This window comes from Alexandromys fortis, unplaced genomic scaffold (genome assembly GCF_014885135.2).
Source record: "Alexandromys fortis isolate MF-2015 unplaced genomic scaffold, M_Fortis_MF-2015_v1.1 scaffold_72, whole genome shotgun sequence".
NCBI classification, from domain to species: domain Eukaryota; kingdom Metazoa; phylum Chordata; class Mammalia; order Rodentia; family Cricetidae; genus Alexandromys; species Alexandromys fortis.
Window position 1 is genome coordinate 534,979 of NW_026067969.1, and position 16,169 is coordinate 551,147.

The 16,169-nt window shown below is 55.6% G+C and overlaps 2 protein-coding genes across 6 annotated transcripts; both read left to right on the forward strand.

Moving 5' to 3' along the window:
- Window positions 1-1,372: 1,372 nt before the first annotated feature.
- On the forward strand, window positions 1,373-6,769 carry Entpd2 (ectonucleoside triphosphate diphosphohydrolase 2). The gene is given in 9 exon segments (XM_050155236.1): window positions 1,373-1,573; window positions 2,898-3,015; window positions 3,494-3,644; window positions 3,764-3,923; window positions 4,009-4,236; window positions 4,743-4,997; window positions 5,084-5,203; window positions 6,013-6,147; window positions 6,218-6,769. Coding segments are annotated over 9 exon segments (1,488 nt in total). The 5' UTR covers window positions 1,373-1,456; the 3' UTR covers window positions 6,422-6,769.
- Window positions 6,770-8,428: 1,659 nt separating this feature from the next.
- Window positions 8,429-14,553, forward strand: Npdc1 (neural proliferation, differentiation and control 1). Of its 5 annotated transcripts, none has more exons than XM_050155242.1 (9): window positions 8,429-8,725; window positions 11,434-11,580; window positions 12,768-12,908; window positions 12,994-13,164; window positions 13,300-13,366; window positions 13,448-13,535; window positions 13,617-13,696; window positions 13,948-14,044; window positions 14,155-14,553. In XM_050155242.1, the coding sequence occupies exons 1-9, from the start codon at window positions 8,614-8,616 to the stop codon at window positions 14,245-14,247; spliced, it is 996 nt and encodes a 331-aa protein (XP_050011199.1). In that variant the 5' UTR covers window positions 8,429-8,613; the 3' UTR covers window positions 14,248-14,553. The 5 variants fall into 5 exon arrangements, with proteins under 5 accessions (XP_050011199.1, XP_050011198.1, XP_050011197.1 ...); XM_050155241.1 differs by having other exon boundaries at window positions 8,434-8,725; window positions 12,991-13,164; XM_050155239.1 differs by lacking the exon at window positions 8,429-8,725 and adding an exon at window positions 8,917-9,492.
- Window positions 14,554-16,169: the final 1,616 nt, after the last annotated feature.

Genomic DNA, 16,169 nt, shown 5'->3' on the forward strand with positions numbered 1-16,169 from the left:
CTGTCTGTCTTCTCTTTTCAGGCCCTTACTTGCCCATCAGGAAGCCCTGTTTGGCTTGGAAGGGGGGGGGTGCTGGCAGGCTGGTAGCTCCCCATGGCCATAGCCTTTTCATTTGCTGCCCCCCCTTTCCTGTCCTTTGGTGCCTCTGCCTCCTCTGGCTTTTCAGGGGTGGAAAAAAAGAACTTGGGGGGAATGTGGGATGGGGAGCTAGCGGGAAACTGGAGCCTGGTGCCCAGTGCTGACCACACCCAGAGATTCCCTTCTGGATCCCACAAACTGGGCTTTGAAGAGATCCAGCCACCTCCTGGGTTCCTCCCATCTGGGGTCCTGAGCTGGAAGAAAGAGGCCTTTGCTGGGCCTGAAACACCAGACCCTCAGCCAGGGCAGCAATCCCAGCCCTATTGTCCTTGTCTGATTGGCGGCCAAGGCATCGCCCAGATGCCTACAGCAAAGGGCACTCTCGAGCTCCAGCAGCCCTGTCTGCTGGTGGTCTCAACACATGGCTCCCTGCTGCCCCATGGATGGGATTCTTTGTGTTGCTGGAATTCCCATCTTGTAAGGGCATGAAGTGGCATGGCCCCTGGCCAGGAAGCTCTGGGTCAGCGGGAGGGGTAGGGTTAGGTCAGAGCAAGCGGAGAGCTTTTCCAGCCCCCAGCCAGTGTCCAGGAACTCCTTGCGGACCAGCACCCAAGCATTCTTTGGGACACTGATCCTTTTTTTGCCTTGTCGCCTCCTCAGTTTAGGTGTCTGAGCATCTCTCCCAGGCAAAGAAGGCCGGTCAAACCCCTGAGATAAAATTCAGAGACCGAGGCCCCATCTGCCCTCACTTGACCTGTTGGGCTTGTGTGATGGCTGGTCATTCCTGTTCTTTCCAGTTCAGAGCCACTTGGTGCTCATTTACTCTGGAAGTCGGTGTCACTGCACCTCTTACCTGCTCCTCAAGCAGATGCTGAGCCCCTGGGCCCCTCTGAGCCTCCAGCCAAGACCTAGTAGTTGGAACTTAGTTCTCTCTGCAAAGAGAATTGGCTTGCCTTTCCGCATGCCAGGGTCAAATTTGACTCCTAGGAGCAGCTCTCTCCAAGCAAGGCTGCGTAGGAACCAGCCCAGGTAATCCCCAGCACCAGGTATCCTTCCCTCACAACTCCCCAGGACAGAGCTGGGCACTCTCTTTGCTAGACAGACAAGAAGGAGGACCGTGGGTGATAGCTGTGGGGAAATATAGCCAAGAGCTTGAGAGAGAAGGGGTGGTGCGGTTGAGTCACCCACACCGCTTCAGTCACCTGCACGTTTGGAAAGGGCTGGGTGAACTTTGGGCAGGTCCCACGGTGGGTGGGCCTTAATGTGGGCGGGGCCTACTCCAGCCCTGCCCCGGCGCCTAACTCTGGGGCCCGGGCCACCCAGGCCTCCACGCTGCCCGCTGGTCCAGGGTCCCCGCTGTGTTCTCCTGCGCGCTCCCATGGCCGGAAAGTTGCTGTCACTGTTGCCACCCCTGCTGCTGGCTGCGGTGGGTCTCGCCGGCCTCCTGCTGCTGTGCGTTCCTACCCAAGACGTCCGGGAGCCGCCTGCTCTCAAGGTGCACGCGCCCACCGTGGCGCTGGTCTGGGAAGCAGCTGGCTGGGGCTGGGGGCCGGGCGGGGAGCTGTCGGGGAATTTAGGAGCGCGCAGAAATGCCCTGGGCTCCCGCGTAAGCGCGGGACCAACCCGCGCTGTGCCTCCGGCCGGGTCCTAGGTTCCGCGCTTGGTTTTACTGAATCCGCGGGGTGACAGCGACGCTTCCGGAGCTCCACGGCACTGGAGGCCAAGTTCGTGGGAATTCTCCTGCTGCGGCTTCGCGACGGAGCTGCCTGCGCAGCGGAGGCGCTGTCTTCCCGCTCCCTCCAGGCGGTTCCCATCTCCCCTGGCTGTGACAAAAACCCCCGCCCTTAGTCCAGCGTGATATCCGGGCAGCACCCAGAGCGCGCCGTTATAGAAAGGCATTTGTTCTAGATTCAGCTCCAGTTAGGGGACAGCACACACTAGGGACTTTCAACCCCTCTCAGACCATTGTCTTAAGAGAGACTCTTGAAGGAAGCTTGCTGATTCTAAAGGGGTCACCAACCCTCAGCAGCCTCAGGCTAGAAGCTGGCACCTTTAACTTTTTGTTGATCTTGTGCTGAGTTTGTGTGGGGAGTGGATATCCTAACTCCAGGGACCTGAGATGGAAGGGAAAGAGCTCTCCGGCTATGCAGGATGGGCTGTGGGGTGTGGGAGTTGGATCACTGTATCTGACTGGCTCTGGAGGAGTTCCCTGTTGTGCCGGAGGACTGGAGCAGCCCTTTCTCAAGCTAGAACTGGCACATGCCCCAGGCTGGTATCCAGCCAGGCTCCTTCAGCTGGAGCCCAGCCCCCTGGAGTAGGCTACCCTACAAAGAAGGCCCATCCGACACTCCCCTCAGCTCTGCAAAACCAACCTCTCCCTGACTTTGAGGTTCGGGAAGAGCCATAGATTAGAGACACACACTCAGCCTGAGCCACAGTCTTTCCCAGTGGCCCTTATTTCACAGCCTCAGGTTAGGCTAAGGTCCTTGCAGGCACCGGTAGAGTCGGGGAAAGAAAGAGTAGCCCTTGGGTTTGGTCCCCCTGAATTGAGGACCTCGTGTCCCCAAGGCAGAGTTCCAGCTGCCCTGGTCAAGAAGTCTACTTTCTGGTCCTGGCAGTGCCATCCTCAGACAGTTGGGGGGGTGTCACCCCAGGAACTCCCAGTCAGTCTCTTTCCATCCAAGCTGTGTCAGTGTGAACGCCTTTGTCCCTGAGACTCAAATGAACCTCAATGCAAAACTGGTGGGGACAGAGAACCGGAAAGCTAAAGGGATGTAAGCCCTACGTCCCTCAGGCTGACTTGCCACTCCCACCCACAGTACGGCATCGTCCTGGATGCTGGCTCTTCACACACATCCATGTTTGTCTACAAGTGGCCAGCAGACAAAGAGAATGACACAGGCATCGTGGGTCAGCACAGCTCCTGTGATGTTCAAGGTGAGAATGGTCTTAGCGTCACAGGCCCAGGTAGTCTTTCCCCTCTACCTGCTGCAAGGTGCGGCTCACTTGAAGCAGGAGTTCAAAAAGAGAGGCTGGGTTCTCTGCACCTGGGAGGGGCTGTGGGTACTTCATGTTCTGGAACAAAAATCCTAGGGAGCAGGCAGAAGCCTCAGGGTTTAATGGCCCAAGATGGGTCTCTACTCTATAGACAAGGTAGGTGGGGCTCTAAGGATCTAAGGGTGTACCCAGGCTGGCTCTTTGGAGGTTGGCTAGGCTAACAATGCCCGAGTCTTTCTCCTGGCACCTGTGCCCACACCCACCAGGCAGACGGCAGCTTCAGAGGCTCTGGGTGGCACCTGGACCCTTTGTCTCCAATTGGGTATCTTTGGGATTAAGCTGGGAGGGTATGTCTGGGCAGCCCCATCTAAAGAGCCTATGTCCACCAAACCTGGGCCCGATTCCTTGCTCCCTCTAGGTGGGGGCATCTCCAGCTATGCCCATGACCCTTCCAGGGCAGGCCAGAGTCTGGTTGAATGTCTTGAACAGGCACTCCGGGATGTGCCCAAAGACAGACATGCCGGCACACCGCTCTACCTGGGAGCTACAGCAGGCATGCGTCTACTCAAGTGAGTCTTTACACCAACTGGGCCCAGGGGCCTCCACAGCCCTAGGACAGAGAAGAACTCCCCTCCCTGGGCAAGGGCGTCTGGGGATGAGTTCCATCAGAGTCCTCCCCATTCCACAGCCTGACCAGCCCAGAGGCCACAGCCAGGGTGCTTGAGGCGGTGACACAGACACTCACACGGTACCCCTTTGACTTTCGCGGTGCTCGAATTCTCTCGGGACAGGATGAAGGGGTGTTTGGCTGGGTGACTGCCAACTACCTACTGGAGAACTTCATCAAGGTGGGCCCTGCAGCTGGCCCAAAGAACCCGGGGTCCCGTGGGCCTTGCCTGCCCACTCTCTTAACCTGATGTCTACCCTCCACAGTACGGCTGGGTGGGCCGGTGGATCCGGCCAAGGAAGGGGACGCTGGGGGCCATGGACCTTGGGGGTGCCTCAACACAGATCACCTTTGAGACGACCAGCCCATCTGAAGATCCAGAGAGTGAGGTCCATCTGCGGCTCTACGGTCAGCACTACCGTGTCTACACCCACAGCTTCCTTTGCTACGGCCGAGACCAGGTTCTCCAGAGGCTGCTGGCCAGTGCCCTCAAGGTGCCTTCCCAACCTCAGCCACCATACCACACTAGTGCCTCCTTGAGGGAAGGGAAGCAGAAGGGACCTGAGGCAACAGAGCAGAATCAGGGAAGCAGTTCATACTGACTTCGGGGCCTGTATAAAAGAGGCCTCTTTTTACAATCACACATAGCTATGAGGTCCACAGTGGGTCAGACCTCCATGATGGTGTCCGACGCCTTCAGCCGCAACCACCAGATCACCTGACCAGGGCTTCTCCAGCTGGGTGTGCCTCAGCTTAAAGACAGGTGGGGAGGAACTCGATAGGATAAAGGGTCAGGAATAGAGGTAAGGAGAGCCAAGGGTCACCTCACAGAACCTCGAATACCTGGCCAAAGTGTTCACTGTTTGTTTGGCAGATAATGGTTAGCCATGATTGTTCATGAACACAACAGGGGAGTCGCCCACAGCATGCTACTTCTCTGGTGGGGTGGGTAGCAGTAACAGAGTGGGAAATTCCATCTGTGCTCTGGCTAACTCCCCAGATCCACCACTTCCACCCCTGCTGGCCGAAGGGCTAATCCACCGAAGTGCTGCTCCGAGATGTCTACCGGTCACCATGCACCACGGACCTGCGTCCTCAAGTTTTCAACAGCAGCGCCCTTATCAGACTTTCGGGGACCAGCAGCCCCGCCCTCTGCCGTGACCTAGTCTCTGGGCTCTTCAACTTCTCCTCTTGCCCCTTTTCCCAGTGCTCCTTCAATGGGGTCTTCCAGCCGCCTGTGACGGGGAACTTCATAGTGAGTCTGGGTAGATGGATGCGGGGGCAGAGGGGCACCAAGCATCTGGGGTCTTATGATAGACTGTACAACTCTTTCTCCCACAGGCCTTTTCTGCATTCTACTACACTGTGGACTTCCTCAGGACGGTGATGGGGCTGCCTGTGGGCACCCTGCAGCAGCTGGAGGCAGCCGCGGAGACCGTCTGTAACCAGACCTGGGCTGAGGTGAGACCTGTTCCCCACAGTCTCCATGGCTGGGCAGGAGGCTTGCCCATTCATTAGCTGTATGCAGAGAGAGACCCAGTCATTTCAAAGTGCTGACTGCCATAGACAGACTCCAGAGAGGGCCAGGCTAATGTAGGGGAGCCTGGGGCTGGGAAAGCAACCAAAGTCTAGAGAGCAGGTCTCCTGGGGACAGGTATTGCAAAGGCTCCGTGGCAACAGGGAGCTCAAAGTAGGCTGAGACAGACAGGCAGGTGTCTAGGAGAGAGTGTGGAAGGTCTCACCAGCTGGAAAAGAACACTCAGGAGAGACTCAGCAGGGCCTAGGGTATGCCCAGAGGAGTTGAAGATGCCACCAGATTTCTGGTTCTAGCCACTGCCTGAATACTAGCTCCAGGTAAGGAAGAATAGAGAGGTCTGGATAGCTGGAGTGTGAGGTGACCACCAAATCTCCTGGAGAAATAAGTTCTCCAGTCTTAGGCACCCTTGACGGTCCCAGAAAAGTGGGACTAAGCCGTCAGAGAGCAGCATTCAAGGCTGGCCTTCTGTTCCTTTGATTATGAAGCAAGGGTGTTTCCTAGTGGCTACCCTTGCTGTCCTCTCCATCTGGCTGTTGGAAGGAGGACACAGGGCCTTCCAGCAGTCATATGGTTTATCCCTGAGGAGTATCTGTCTGGGAAGGGCGTTTTGGACTAGGTCTTTCTATTTCCGGCCATAGGGCTCTCTTGGCCTGAGCAGTAGGGAGGGTGCCGCACCCCGTGGGCCATAGCTCCTCGTGGTTCTTAATCTAACGACGTCTTGCTCTCTTCTTAGCTTCAGGCCCGAGTGCCAAGGCAGCAGGCCCGCCTGGCTGACTACTGCGCCGGAGCCATGTTCATACAAAAGCTACTAAGCCGCGGCTATGGCTTCGACGAGCGCTCCTTCAGCGGCGTGGTCTTCCAAAAGAAGGTGGGTGATGGGTGGGGCCGGAGGATTCGGGGCGCGGTCTCTTGGAAGCTGACGCCACGCCCCCTCTTAGGCCGCAGACACGGCTGTCGGCTGGGCGCTAGGCTACATGCTGAATTTGACCAACCTGATTCCCGCTGACCTTCCGAGACTACGTAAAGGAACGCACTTCAATTCCTGGGTCGCTCTCCTCCTGCTCTTCGCAATCCTGCTCTTGGCGGCGCTGGTCCTGCTTCTGCGCCAGTTGCGCTCGGCCAAGTCTCCAGGCGCCCTCTAGGGGTGCACCGGGAGCTGCTGCCAACTCCCCAGGGCATCCCTGTCACAGTCAGCCTGAGGATCCACATCCCTACATTCACAGGAAGCCTTGGTAGGCCCCTGCAGTTTTCTCCAGCCGGGAGTTCTCAAGAATTTCCTCTCCCCTCTCTTCCTGGGGTGTCAAGTCTCTCAGTCTGTGACTCAGGGTGAGGTCCGCTCAGAGAGGGACATTTGTTCTGATCTTCAGGGCCCTGGGAATTTCCTGTGCGTACTCTGGGCCTTAGATAGGCAACCACCAGAGCCTACAGGCTAGGAGTCCGTTCAATGCCTACTTGTAAAAAAAAAATTGTAATAAACGATTTTTCCTAGAGCAGTGAAGTGTTCATAGGGTGGGGCACCCTTCTGCTGTCCCTCCTTCCAGCTGTCGGTAATTCCGCTCTAGCCTTGGTTCCAAGATACTGTCTTTTCTTGCTTCCTTCCTTTCTGGACCAGACCTGAGGCAACGAAGGAACTCCTTTACACTGGTCTGGGTTGTCCCCGAGTCTGAGTCTTCTCTGATTGACAGAACCCTAACAAACCCCATGACCCCCCTTGATGATGGGTAGGAATTGAGGATGCACCCCGAGGTTTTTCTCCCCGACTGCAGAGGCTCCCGAAGTATCAGGAGCTCTCCATTCCACAGCCAAAGTTTCTGTGTCCTCTGGGCAGAAAGAATGGCCTGGGTATGCAATTCTCCCCTACCTCTTTTGTGGGAAATGAGTTCAGACACAATTTCTGTTCTCTCGGTGTTTTAGGGCTGGTTGGGGGTGCACACGCATGCGCACACATGGCGCCGTTGTTTGATACATTTTGTTAACCTGTGTAGCAAGTCTCCACTCTGACACCATGAACCCGAGGGAGTAAAGAACCGCAGGGCTGGGGAACTCAACCTTGCTCTTTTCTTTGTTTTATGGGTTTTTTGTGTGTGTGTGTGTGTGTGTGTGTGTGTGTGTATGTGTATGTGTGTGTGTTTGCTTTGCTTTTCAAGACAGGGTTTCTCTGTGTAAGCTTTGGCTGTCCTGGAGCTGCTCGGCAGACCAGGCTGACTTTGAGCTCAGAGATCTGCCTGCCTCTGCGTTCCGTGTGCTGAAATTAAAGGTGTGCACCACCAGTGCCCCACAAGGTTTTTTCCTTCTGTTTTACATTTTTAAGACAGGGTCTCACTATGTAACCCTGGCTGTCCTGGAACTTGATATGTAGAGCAAGCTGGTCTCAAGCTCACAGATAGCTCCCTATTTCTGCCTCTTGAGTGGTGGGATTAAAGGAGTCCGCCACCACACTTAGCTTCAACCTTGCTTTCTTGACTTAGTCGGGGGACGGTCTCTGGATGGGATGGGGTGTGTTCTCAGGGGATTGTAACCGAAGAGTAAACACGAGACACCGTGGATGCTCCACGCTGTGCGACTCAAGGAAAACAAAAGCCATTACCTGGGACAGTGACCACCTTGGACAGCTCCCAGACGCCTGTCAGCCACGACGTCAATTTACTTTTGCCCTCTGGTGGAGTCACTCGGAAACGAGTCTGGCTGGCGTCGGGAGCGATCTAGTGAGCCTGCCGTGTTTGCTTTACTTCGTGGATTAGAAAGCCCGGAGGCGGCTCTGGGTACACCTGTGCGACTCTATGCACCTGTTTATCATTTGTTTAATACATTTTGCAAACCTGCAACAGTCAGCCTGGTCTACATAGCAAGTTCCAGGACAGCTAATGCTTGCTATTTGTGTTCCCCTAGTTCAAGGTCCTCCGCTCTGAAAGAGTGGGCGGCTGGGTTTGGAAGTCGGACCACTAAGAGGAAGGGACGCATCCTGGGTTGCTCACTCCTGGTCAATCCCAAACCAGATTTTTAGGTAATGAGGAGGCATCCTGCCGTAAAGACGGGAGGGCCCGAGACACTTAGTCGCCAGTAGAAAGGGGACCCCCAACGACGCAGAAGGAGGGGGCTCAGTCTGGAGATGTCCCGCCCCCGCAGGTGGAGCGCGCAGGCGCACTCCCTACACGTTTTCTCTGACCGCGGAGCCTCCATCCCATCCCGGATCCTTTGCCGCAGCGTCAGCGCCGCCTCCTCCTCTTTTCCTCTTCCGCCCCCTCCCGCTTCCCGGCTTCTCTAGTCACGGTTCCCGGAGCCGGTATTGAGCCCGGGGCCAAAGGGTGCCATGCTGCCCGGGTGGTACTGAAGCATGGCGACGCCGATTCCTCCGCCTTCCTCGCGGCACCTGCGGCTACTGCGGCTGCTGCTCACCGGCCTCATCCTCGGAACGGCCCTGAACGGTGCCACAGCCCTCCGCCCCGGTGAGCTATAGCTCTGGGCGCAGGCTGCGGGGCGCTCCGGAGCCGGGATCGTCGGGCGGGGAATCCTACCACCCGGCGCCACCCTCATCCTCCCTGCCACCGCCCTGGCCTCACCCGGGCCCGCAGGCAGGCCCGGTCTGCTGGGAATGGATTAGGTAAACAGGTCAGGCCCGTTGAAGGCCAGGCTGGAGGAGTCTTAGTCTCAGGTCCCTGGAGGCGAATGTAGATTTCTTGAGCTTCTGGTCTTTGTCTCTGGGTCCCTGAGCCTATTCGGCAAATGCCTCCGGATGTCTTTCTGGGCGTCTGCAGCCATCTGGTTCTCGATGTCCCTCAGAGGGGATCCTGTGTCTTTGTTTCTGTGTCTATGGGTTTTCCAAACGCTAGGGTTGTTCACGGTGTCTGTGGGCCTTGCTGCTGGCAGCCTTGTCTGGGGCTGGGGGATCCCATGGCAGAGTCGAAGAGTTCCAGGCCCACTAGGGTCTTGTTCTAACTTATGCAGTCAAGCTGCCACCATTCCCTGCCCTGGAGGGTACGTGCCACCCTGTCTTCTGGACTGAGGTCTGTGTGTGTTACCCTTCAAAAGAGCCCAGTCTGGGAAATCACTCTTGCCAGATGGGTCCTGAAGCTACAGGATCCAAATCGTATCTCCCTGAAGGGGGCGAAGTGGGAGAGCGTGCCCATATGCTCGCTCAGTTCTGGAGCTCTGAAGGGGAGGTGCTTTGAACCCAGCTTACAGATGAGGAAACTGAGGCACGGAGAGATGACTGGTATGTGGCACAACTGGGACTCTATCGAGATTGTTCTGAATGTGGGGCCTTTAAGACCTGAGCAGGCCTCTTTCTGGGCAAGCAACCCTGGACTGAAGGTTGGCCTGACAGGAAGAGACTCTTGGGGAGGGTGAGGGCCAGACCAGACTTTGCAGAAGTAGCACAGGCCACCTGCCTGCCTCCCAGTGCAGCCTCCTCGGGAACGGGACTAGCCGGGCGGTGGTGGCACACGCCTTTAATCCCAGCACTCAGGAGGCAGAGGCAGGCGAATCTCTGTGAGTTCGGGGCCAGCCTGGTCTAAAAGCAAATTCCAGGACTGCCCAGAGCTGTAACACAGAGAAACACTGTCTCGAAAAACAAACAAACAAACAAAAAGAATGGGACTATGGGGGCAGTGCTCAGCTCCTTCTTGGGCAGGTGCTGGCCTCTGCTCATTGGTTACTGTAGCTGGATGTAGAGACCTAGCATGACCCTTATCTAAGCATCCCCTTATCACATCTAGTGACCAGGAGAGGCCAGTCCCCGAACGGGTAGAATACTAGTTACTCTCCAGTTGCCATTGTTCTTGGGAACTCCTCATCACACCCAGACTAGAGAGGGTCTTTTCTGTCCAAGATTAAACAATAGACCGATGGGCTAGGGAGGTCCTGCAGCCCCAAACCAGCCTTGTGCGACACACCTCTAGTATAGAGGTCTAACTAGGTTCTCAGCACCAGGGGCAGGGACTGTCTGGCTCCGTGGAACCTAGCTGGTGGGTGGAGTCCATGTAAACCTCCCAGTACAGGTTTAATGTTTAACTATCCCTAGCCCAGATTGCTGTCACTGGAGTCTGCTGATCCAGCTATGGAGGATAGAAGGTGCCTGGCCTGGGATTCAGTGTGCCACCTGCCACCAGGGCTGCTGGAACTTCTTTGCAGGAGATGTAGAGTGTCACATTGCAAAGGAAACTAAGCCAAAGGCTGCGGAATGTTCTCCATATCCCAGGGGGCCCCACTGGCTTTGCCTGCAGTGTGCCGTGGTGGCTGGGCTAAGGAGAAGAAGGATCCAGTTGGCCAGAGACACTCACCAGTCAAGGTCGATGATTCCGCTGGGTATTCCTTGGCTTTGCCAACTTCCAGAGACAGGGACCAGGGTCCCAGATTGGAACTATTCCTTAGCTTTGAAGAAACTGAACTTATGTGCCCCGCAGGAGAAACTGAGGCACGAGGGTCACTGTCCTAGCTACCTGTATCAGCATGGTACTGATTGGCATGTATAAACAGAACATCATGCTCTGGGCCCCAAATGAGGAAGACAGGAAATTATCTAGACCTGCATCCTTAGTGCTGACCAGCGTAGGCCTTTCAGTGCCCTCGTTGTGTCTAGCCAGCTCCATCTTAGGTCTCCCAAACCCGGTGGCTTCTCTAGACAAAGGCTAGGCAGGGAGAGCGGCTGTCTTCTGGGCTGAGCATTTATTCTGTGGCCTGCCAATCTACTCCCTAGGGTTACAGGATTATGTGATGGAGGCTAGGGAGAAGCACCAGTGTTTAGGAGAAATGGCTACCCAACATCCTTTGCTCTGTCCTCAGTAGCAACCTGGATAAAAGGTCTTGGCTTACTCTGAGCCACACAGAGGTCCAAAACCAGCCTTGGAGAATGATACAGTCCTTCCCTAGAGGCTGACTGGACAGGAAGGGTCAGTTCTCCTTGAAGGGTAAGGCTTAGGCCTGGAAGCGGGGCTGTGAGGAGTGGATGGGACAGGGTAGTTCCCATAAGACTTGGAGCTGTTTGCTTCCTGCTTCTGGGACTTGGCAGCAGGAAGGCAGGGCCTGCCCGGAACAATGACCGGAGATAGGCCAGGCCAGCTCTGTGGAGGGAAGGGTTTCTGAACAGGGCTGTTGTTGTGCTGGGACCCAGCCAAGTGGGCTGTGATGGGCCATGCCTCCTCTGCTTCTTCCTCAGATGATCCCACCTGTCCTGGAAGCCTGGATTGTGCCCTGAAGAGGCGGGCCAGATGCCCCCCAGGTGCCCATGCCTGTGGACCATGCCTTCAGTCTTTCCAGGAGGACCAGCGAGGGTTGTGTGTACCCAGGATGCACCAGTCTCCAGGTATGCTGGAGTATTAAATACAGGGGACATGGATGGGTGAGGTATCTTCCCTACCCTCCTTCCCTACGCGGTGGGCCCATTTCCCTGAGTGCTCAGGTCCAAGACCAGAACGGAACTCTTGTAAGCCTAGGAGTGACAAGTCTTTTTAGCCTTTCAAGATGGTGCTGGCCCTGTGTTGGAAATAGGCTGAGGCCCCATGGCAGCTGAGTCCTCCTAGCATAAAGGCGGACCTCGGGAGAAGGAGAGGTCAGACCGTCAGAGCTTGGAACACGATAGGTCTGCTGAAGGCTGTTCCAGGGGTCTGCGTTAGGACTCTCTAGGCAACCTGTACATGCCACACGGCATGTTTGGAAGGATCAGTCCTGTCCTGGTGACGACTGTCAGACTGTCAGTTTGTCTGGATGCCCCTTCAGATGATGAGGGCTTTACCTGAGAGGTGCTGGGGATGTGGCCAGCCAGGTTTCCTGGGAAGAAGTAAAGAGGACACCGAGAAAAAGCCAGAGGGATTGCTGTAGATTGGGGTCCAAAAAGAAGCTCCCATTGTGAGGTACAAAGTGAGAACCAATCAGGGCCCGAAAACCTGCCCACCTCTATAGGCTCCTTCTTTTTTGATGGTGGCAGTAGCCTAGGTGTTTGAGTATACTGTGGCTTCTCTGTCTCTTCAGGATTTGCCATCTCCTCTTGGGCAGAAAAGCTGCCTGGGGATGGGCAAGGTAGGAAATGTGGTGTCTCAGTCGGTGCTCTGCCCAGCTCTTTGGGGATACTAGCTAGGTTAAAGGATTCTATTCCTTTTGTTTGTTTGTTTGTTTGTTTGTTTGTTTGTTTGTTTGTTTTGTTTTGTTTTTGGAGACAGGGTTTCTCTGTAGCTTTGGTGCCTGTCCCGGAACTAGCTCTTGTAGACCAGGCTTGGCCTCGAACTCCCAGAGATCCGCCTGCCTCTGCCTCCTGAGTGCAAGCGCCACCACCACCCGGCTAGGATTCCATTCCTTTTGTGAATCTCTGAACATTTCCTTAGCCGCCTACCCCCACCCCCACCCCCACTTAAAGACGCTCCCCTCAGTTGTCGCCATGGTAACCCAGGATAGTGAAGCTTTGGATGGGTCCCCTCCATCTCAGGAGGCTGCTTGCTGCAGGTGTGGTCTAAGGATCTAGGGCCTCTCTCTATGATGACCCCTCACACTCCTTAGGGGAGGACCTGGCCCGGCCTAGACTGGAAGAAGAGATCGATTCTCTGGCCCAGGAACTGGCACTGAAGGAGAAGGAGGCTGAGCACTCACGGTTTACGGCACAGCCCTGGCCTGAGGCTGCGCAGAACCTCCTGGAGCCCCGTGAGGACCCTTGCTCGCTTTCCTGACCCTGCTTCTTTGACGAAAGGCCAAGTCCTGTTGACTTTATGTGTTTGCCTCTCAGCAGCTACCCAGGGATTCTCAAAGTGGGGTCAAGGACTGGAACCCGGCCTCCCCTCCAGTCACGGAACCTCCCTGCCCACGCCCCACGCCTCCTTGGGCTCCCCTGTATCTTCTGGACCTGTGCACAAGTCCCCGCTGGAATCCCGGGGCAGGCATGGAAGTAGCCTCATCCTTGGTAGGTCCAGGTTGACAGTAAGGACAGGCGTGTGGTGGGTGGAAGGAAGCGGCACAAAGGGGATGGGGGATGGGGGCGGGCGCAGACTAAGGGCCCTCCTCAGGTGGCTCCTCACAATGGCTCTCTCTCGCACAGTGCTGGCCCTGTCTTTCTGCTTGGTGAGCATAGGCGCCCTGGCACTGGCAGCCCTGTTCTGGTATAGGTAAGCTGCTGACTCCAGCTGGTGGGTGGGGTCTGACCTTCAGCTCCCTAACAACCCCCCTCAACCCCACACCCCTTTCAGGCTACAGCGAGAGATCCGCCTGACTCAGAAGGCCGACTATGCCGCCACAACCAAGGTGCCTGCTTCACCTGCGACACCTCGAATCTCGGTGCGTGGCTCCTCCCCCACCAGGCGGGCTCTTATCCTGTGCGCCCCAGTGTTTGTTTAACATTTCCTCCCCCTTCCACAGCCTGGGGATCAGCGGCTGGCGCACAGCGCTGAGATGTATCACTATCAGCACCAGAGACAGCAGATGCTGTGCCTGGAGCGGTGAGCGTCCCTGGCCAGAAATGGCAGCCACTTTTCCCCTGTGCTTCCGCCCCATCCACACCTCACCTGGTCGCCCTTCCCCACCTGCACGCAACTTCTTACTTCCTAGCACCCCCACACACACACCCTCGCCGCAACCCCTTACCCTAGCCCACAGCCCCCACCCAGGGCAACAGTACGTTGAGCACCCACCTCTGGGCTCCTGTGCCCTGGAGAGTGCGCAGGGGACCCAGCTATCTCGCCCCCACCAGGCATAAGGAACCTCCAAAGGAATTGGAGACAGCTTCCTCTGATGAGGAGAACGAAGATGGTGATTTCACAGTGTATGAGTGCCCAGGCCTGGCACCGGTGAGTGCCCTAGGAGTGTGTGTGTGTGTGGGGGGGGGGGTATCTGTGAGAACTTCTCATCTTGCTGTCTCAGGCCTTGCTGCCAGGCGCTTAACCCAGTGTCTTCCCAGACAGGGGAGATGGAGGTGCGCAACCCACTGTTTGACCATTCCTCGCTGTCTGCACCGGTGCCCGGTCCCCATTCCTCACCTCCGCTGCAGTGACTCCTAGGCCGATGCCCACTTGCCTGCAGCCCACAGCCCACCGATGGGAGAAGCAAGTCCTGGTGTTCCCCGTGGAAAAGAACAGCATTGTGACCTTCTGCATGCTTTTGGCAGGAGGGAGGCACCAGCCCCTGGGCTCCTTTGCCAGGGAGATACTCTGTATTATGTGGGAGACCTAGCATCTGCTTGCACATTCTTCTCTGGTCTGAACCCTCAAACTTGAGGGACTAGTCCAGGAGCCCTAGAGCCCAGGCATGTATAGAAAGTTCTGGAGATAAAAGCCAATTAAAGTCTTTTTCAAACCTGTGAGCGGCTTCTGGCTCCACGGTCACTACCTCCCGGGGGGCTTGGTGGATGGACATTGAGTGAGGGCCTGGGACTTTCTCTTGCACCTCCAGAGAGAGGTGGTGCCTCTGTAAGGGACTTGGACTGGAGGAGAATCAAACACAGGACAAAACCTCACCCTCCACAGTGGGGACTTACCCCTGCTATCCACTCTTCTGCCCCAGAGTTAAGGAATTAGGGCTAGAGGGGCCCAAAGGTGGCCAGATTCTGAAGACCCATTCTGTGGAATAAAAAGGGTTGGAAGAGGGAACAGTTTGCATATGCCTGGTTATGGGTATCCAATGCCTCCATTTCTGTTTGCTATCTACCTAGGACAGAAAGCCAAGAGAATAGCATATGGGCCTGTGGGATTCTTTTTTTTTTTTTTCTCAATAGTTTACCCTGAGATTTTTTTTTTTTTTTCCCACCGAGACAGGGTTTCTCTGTGGCTTTGGAGCCTGTTTTGGAACAGGAGCCTAGCTCTGTAGACCAGGCTGGTCTTGAACTCACAGAGATCCGCCTGCCTCTGACTCCCAAGTGCTGGGATTAAAGGTGTGCGCCACCTCCGCCCCAGTCCAGCCTGTGGGATTCTTACAGGGCACAGGTTCCTGGACTCCTATAATGTATTGGTGGGGGAGTGAGACAGGCCAGGCAGATGGACCCGAGGAATGCAGTGTACCTACAGCCAGACATACGAGGCAGGGATTTAGGTAAGGGGAGTTATGTTGCTTAGAGCCTTACCTACCCAGCCAGACTAGTGACTATGACAGAAGCCATACTTTTAGTTCTGAATGAGTGAACGTGTTTGTGTGTGTGTGTGTGTGTGTGTGTGTGTGTGTGTGTGTTGTGTAACTTGTTTGTTTGTTTGAGACAGGGTTTCTCTGTGTAACAGCTCTGGTTGTCCTAGAACTCCTTTTGTAGACTAGGCTGGCCTTGAACTTACAGAGGTCTCCCTGCCTGTGCCTCCCTAGTGCTGGGATTAAAGGCATGCCCAGCTAAGTGAATGTATCCTGACTCCTTTAGTTTTTTTTCTCTACTAGTTGTGCCATCTGCAGGGATGGGTCAGGATCCTGCTGACCGCATGATTTCCTTTAGAAGCATAGGGAACATGTCCCTGTCCATTGACTTTCCTTCCTGTAGGGTGGACACCGGCTACAGTCCAATCTCTGGATACTCTGGCCTCTCTGATCAAGAAGATGGATGAGCTGGGCATGGTGGCCATGCACTTAGGATGCAGAGGCAGGAAGATATCTTGAGTTTGAGGTCAGCCTGATCGCAGTAGCAAGCTCCAGGCCAGTCAAGGCTACAAGTGAGACCCTGTCTTAAAAAAAGAGAGAGAGAAAGAAAAGCTATTAGAAGGGTCCCAGTGTTCCCTGGTGCTTAGTTAGGTTTCTATTGTTGTAAGAGACACCATGACCATGGCAAATCTTATAAAGAAAAACATTTAATTGGGGTAGCTTACAGTTCAGAGGTTCAGTCTGTTCTCATCATGGCAGGAAGCAAGCCAGCGTGCAGGCAGACAGGTGCTGGAAAGGAGCTGAAAGTCCTTACGTCTTAACTCACAGGCAACAGGAAGTACTCCGTCTTACTGAGCATGA

Coding starts and splice junctions, on each gene's coding strand:
- Npdc1 (XM_050155238.1), top strand. CDS start 9,219: ATGCAGTCAAGCTGCCACCATTCCCTGCCCTGGAGGGTACGTGCCACC. Junction 12,909..12,990: donor GCAGAACCTCCTGGAGCCCC/GTGAGGACCCTT, acceptor TTTGCCTCTCAG/CAGCTACCCAGGGATTCTCA. Junction 13,697..13,947: donor CAGATGCTGTGCCTGGAGCG/GTGAGCGTCCCT, acceptor CGCCCCCACCAG/GCATAAGGAACCTCCAAAGG.